The 4,759-nt window shown below is 34.9% G+C and overlaps 2 protein-coding genes across 2 annotated transcripts; one reads left to right on the top strand and one right to left on the bottom strand.

Annotated features, from left to right (window-relative positions):
- Positions 1–231: 231 nt before the first annotated feature.
- LOC121803107 (lectin CPL-like) lies at positions 232–1,236 on the bottom strand. Its single transcript, XM_042202811.1, has one exon. The coding sequence runs from the start codon at positions 1,200–1,202 to the stop codon at positions 378–380; it is 825 nt and encodes a 274-aa protein (XP_042058745.1). The 5' UTR covers positions 1,203–1,236; the 3' UTR covers positions 232–377.
- Positions 1,237–3,371: 2,135 nt separating this feature from the next.
- Positions 3,372–4,479, top strand: LOC121803504 (protein SIEVE ELEMENT OCCLUSION B-like). The gene is made up of 3 exons (XM_042203155.1): positions 3,372–3,611; positions 3,686–3,790; positions 4,028–4,479. The coding sequence occupies exons 1-3, from the start codon at positions 3,417–3,419 to the stop codon at positions 4,304–4,306; spliced, it is 579 nt and encodes a 192-aa protein (XP_042059089.1). The 5' UTR covers positions 3,372–3,416; the 3' UTR covers positions 4,307–4,479.
- Positions 4,480–4,759: the final 280 nt, after the last annotated feature.

The raw sequence follows: 4,759 nt of genomic DNA on the forward strand, positions 1-4,759 counted from the left end.
CATTTTATAGTGAATGACGCACAACGCACGCACGTATTAAAATTTCTGACACATTATATAATTGGATTTTGGATGATATTTCTCTTGAAAGCTTTAATAATATAAGGAAGAATATTTGTAGGATAAATAGTTATGTAGATTTCGAAATTAATTAGTTCAGTAAAATAAATTATCTTTTATATTTTCAATATTCCCTTATTAGTTTTAAATGAAAAGTAAACGCAAGAATCGTAACAAAACCACACAAACTGATTCCATTCCAATCTTGGTAGTGAAGCTGATAAAGACGTGATACATAATACATCAATAAGACGGTCATTAGCCTTATTTTTGGACCTATAAACGTCCTTATTTAGCTTACAATACTACCATGAAAATCACACATACTGGCGAATGTGATCATCCTCCAATTCACGGTTGGCACTGGTAAGCACAAGAGTGGAAGTGAAATACCACGATATGAGGTCGTGAACGGCGATTTGGCCTCCGGTGGCACTGGATATTCCGACCTCAACCTGCTGAGGGAGAATGGTGCTCAAGTCGAACATATAGCTCACTTCAAAACTTTGTGAGGCTGCCGTGACTTGAACGCTGATCAATTTGGTTGCTTGCTGGTAGTTGATACGGGCAGTCACCTCCTGCCCCAGAAATGCGTTGCCGACGTTGGTTGTGTTTTTGGAAACATTTGATCCAATGTCAATCCCAACATGACGATAATTCGGATCCACTCCGCCGTTAACGAAGATGTCAAATTCCACGGCAAAGACGGACGGATTTTGACCGGATGAGTCAAAGATTCCAAAGCTGCCGACGGTGAAACCGACTGGGGATCCAACGGGCTGGATGAAGAAGGTGAAGCCATCGGCGGGGTTTGAGTCGCCGCTTTTGGGGTTGATGATGAATTTTACGGTGGTTTCGAGGTCGACCTGAGCTCCTGCTTCCCAAAATTGGATCGGCTTGGAATACACGGCTCGGCCAACGCGGTATTGCAACGGGTTGCCTGAGCTGTCGGTGTTGGTCATGCGGAGGTAGGTGGAGTCGGAAGGGAAGTGAGCGTCGCCATGTAACAGTAGGTCGGTCGGCTGCTGGCCGTAGAAATCATATTGGAAGGAGGTCGTCTGCGACCGCGCCATGTTAGCGGTGGCAAGGAGCAAGGCTATGGAGGAAAGCACTGGAATTAGGGTTTGGAAAAGCTTGGCCATGGTTAATTACTTAGGTTTTGCTTTGGATGTGGTGGATGCTTGTGGCTTCTCGAGCTTCTATTTATAGTAGTCCAGGGTTAATAAAGTATTTTAAAAATTACAAATGTGATATGGGAGGTGTGGTCCATTGATAATTTTTTTAAGTTGCTAACTCTGTTAGCTCATTAATGCAGTGCATTAAAAATGTTAATACAAGCATAAACTTAGTTGATTTTTTAGCACACTGTGTTAACACTGATATTTAAAATATCATCATATATTTGTGTTAACATTTTAATATGATCGTATTGACATTTTTAATACACCGCGTTGATGAGTTAGCAAGTTAACAATGTAAGAGAAGTTAGTACTGTATGTTTTCGTCTTTATCAATAATATATAGCAGTAATTGATTACATTATTTGTCCTGAGTACACATTTAAATATATAGTAGTATAAGCACTGATATACGTGTAAATAACCTCTTAATTATTTTCATAAGGATTTTGTCGAAATCTCAATTATAAATTTTGATTGATAAAGAAATTTGCAGAAAAATGGAGTATAATTTATTGTCATGGGTTAATGAGGGACGGAGGAAGTTGTATATATTAATTATACCTAAGATTTATTATTTTTATATATTATTAAATAACATTTTTTATTCACTAAATATTTATATATTTTTTAATCTAAACTAACTAATAATTTAGGTCTAGTTATATATATTTTCTATACAAAATATTTTAAATTAATATGAACGTTATCTATTGTCTGTATAAAATATTATTTTTTTTGGGCTACACTAATTAATAAATTATTTAAGTATTTAATTATACTTTTGATAAAAAAAATTAATTACATTTTGTCATTCACTTATTTTTAATATTTTTATATTTATTTAGTATAAATTTAGTTAGATATAAGGTTTAATATTTTTCGTGATATACTATTATTAATTACTACCTTCGTCCCACATTAACTGTCACATATATTTTTCTGCACTCGTTTTGTAAAATTAATAATAAATAATTAAAGTGGAGAAATAGTAAAGTAAGAGAGAGAATAATGTAAAGAAGACTCTTCTCTACCTTATTCTCTCTCTGATTTTACTATTTCTCGACTTTAACTATTTATTATCATTTTTACAAAACGAGTGCAGAAAAGTAAATGTGACAGTTAATACGGGACCGAGGTAGTACTATATTGTAATTTTAACTAAATTTAATGTATTTATATTATAGAAGTAGCAAGTAGTTATATATATCTGCAATAATACAACAATTCGACTAGTTATTCAACTTGTGTAACCGGTTAAACTAAGTAGCTTCCTTAGCTTACTAAAATGGTCTGGCTTTTAAAACATCGTGTATAGCCCACTAAATTGTGCTGACCATGTTTGTCATTTCGAACAATATTTTTGTGCATATAGATACAGGGGTCAGTATAAAATCAATCCACGAGATATGCAAATCTTATATCGTACAATAAAGTTATTTGGGTGAATATAAAAATCATTCCACGAAAATATGCAAATCTTTCAGACTCATAATATAGTGACAAATTACTATTGTAATTTGTAACACACCACCGCGTCTCATACACGTCAATTTTTTTAACTGCAGAAAATTATTTAAACGTCGTGATTCTCGTGAAGTGCCAACTCATCCACCTATGCAATCATCCTAGTCTAATGCTAATTTAAGTCATATTTATGATATAAATGTTATTAAAAAATTACTTACTCCTACACACTCCCACTTTGTACTCAAGCGGAGTACATAACTTCAATTTCCGACTAATCAATGGACTCAAAATAAAAATTCGACCAAATTAAACTCTAGTTTTTTCTAAACAAAAATTCTACTCGAATTAAAGTCTACGTACAAATATAGTAAAAAAATTATTGTGTCGTTCTTTAAACCTCTCTATCTTGTTGGAACGGATGGAGATATACTCTCTCCGTCCATAAGAGTACGCCATCTTTCTTTTTTTGTCTGTACCACAAGAGCATGTACTATTTTCCCTTTTAGTCCGTTCTACAAGAGTATGCACGTTCTAATTTTGAAAACTATTTTCTTTTTATTGAGGTATGACTCATTTTCCACTAACAATATTTTAATTACTTTTCATATATATCTATTTTTACTTTATTAACCGAGCATTACAACCTATATTCAACCAAAAACATCACACAAAATCCTTGACAAAAAGCAAAATACATAAACGTAAACAATGTCAACCGCCATTGTCCCAGCTGGAAATCCGCAGCTCCTCCGCCACGACCGCCGTTCAATGTTTTCCGACGACCTGGCGCCGAGGAAGCAAATTCAGGCAACTCATGCTTACAATGAGCGTTCCATAGACACAGAATCAATTCTTGTCATAGTTAAGGATATCTTCAATGTTGTTACCCCTGGAATTCACAATGTAAGCACTTTTGTCCTTTTTTTTGGTACTTGGTTTGTTTAGATATGCCTTAAGTAGTTGCTGCTCATGACCAGGGCTCGATGAATCACACCGGAATACACGGTGAAACGGCCGCACTGACCAGCTCTGATTGCATCGGCGACGCATTAGCCTTTTTGTTGAACAAGATCTCTATTGAGGTTGATCTTTAATTTCAATCTTGCTATATGTTTACTTTTATTTAGATATATTTGATCATTTAAGGTTTGTTAGGGTTCAAACCATCCATGCAACTAATATATAAGTACAACCTCCATTAGTATTAAAATTATGTTCATTTACCCATAATAAAAAAAATGAGGCTTAGCCAAACCGAACAATATCATACAAATGTGAGTTTGGGTTGTCTAAGTAAATCTGGTGTTTCCTATGATCAGTTGTCCTGCAAGTGCTCGGGCGGAGGCGACAACCATACTCTGGCAGTGGAGATTCTGAACGCTCTGTCGAGCTACACTTGGGAGGCGAAAGCCGTGGTGGTCCTAGCCTCATTCGCCGTCAGCTACGGCCAGTTCTGGCTGGTCGCGAACCACTTCACAACAGAGCCGCTGGCAAAATCACTGGCAATGCTGAAGCTTGTTCCGGATATAGTTGATACGATGAAGTCGAGATTGGAGCCCATCAACATTAGCCTTTTTGTTGAACAAGGTCTCTATTGAGGTTGATCTTTAATTTCAATCTTGCTATATGTTTACTTTTTTATTTCAGAGAAGAAAATGATTAATGGTTATTATGGCACAGTTAATTAGTATTGCCTATGAAATGGGAATACTAATTAGTATTGCCTAAGAACTTGGAATCGAGATTCAACAACATAAATTAAATCAAACCAACTTAGGGAAATGGGGTGAAAGATATGAAAATTTTTTGAAATCAGAGAAGAAAATGAACGTGTCCGCACTTAACTGATTATCATTTAATTAATGGTTATTACGGCACAGTTAATTAGTATTGCCTATGAAATGCTCTGATAAAAAATGAGACAATGACAGCTACATCTAACCTTATCTTTCTTTTATAACACACCCATATGGATCTTTCATCTATAATCTATATCAGTAATAGAATTATGCTCGGTATAAAATATGATTAAAATTTTATTACTTCAGTAA

The sequence above is a fragment of the Salvia splendens genome, chromosome 5, assembly GCF_004379255.2.
Source record: "Salvia splendens isolate huo1 chromosome 5, SspV2, whole genome shotgun sequence".
NCBI classification, from domain to species: domain Eukaryota; kingdom Viridiplantae; phylum Streptophyta; class Magnoliopsida; order Lamiales; family Lamiaceae; genus Salvia; species Salvia splendens.

Excerpts from the sequence above, each read along its gene's own strand:
- LOC121803107 (XM_042202811.1), bottom strand. The coding sequence starts at position 1,202 with ATGGCCAAGCTTTTCCAAACCCTAATTCCAGTGCTTTCCTCCATAGCC.
- LOC121803504 (XM_042203155.1), top strand. The coding sequence starts at position 3,417 with ATGTCAACCGCCATTGTCCCAGCTGGAAATCCGCAGCTCCTCCGCCAC. Across the intron at positions 3,612-3,685 it reads TTACCCCTGGAATTCACAAT|GGCTCGATGAATCACACCGG; the intron begins GTAAGCACTTTT and ends GCTCATGACCAG. Across the intron at positions 3,791-4,027 it reads TGAACAAGATCTCTATTGAG|TTGTCCTGCAAGTGCTCGGG; the intron begins GTTGATCTTTAA and ends TCCTATGATCAG.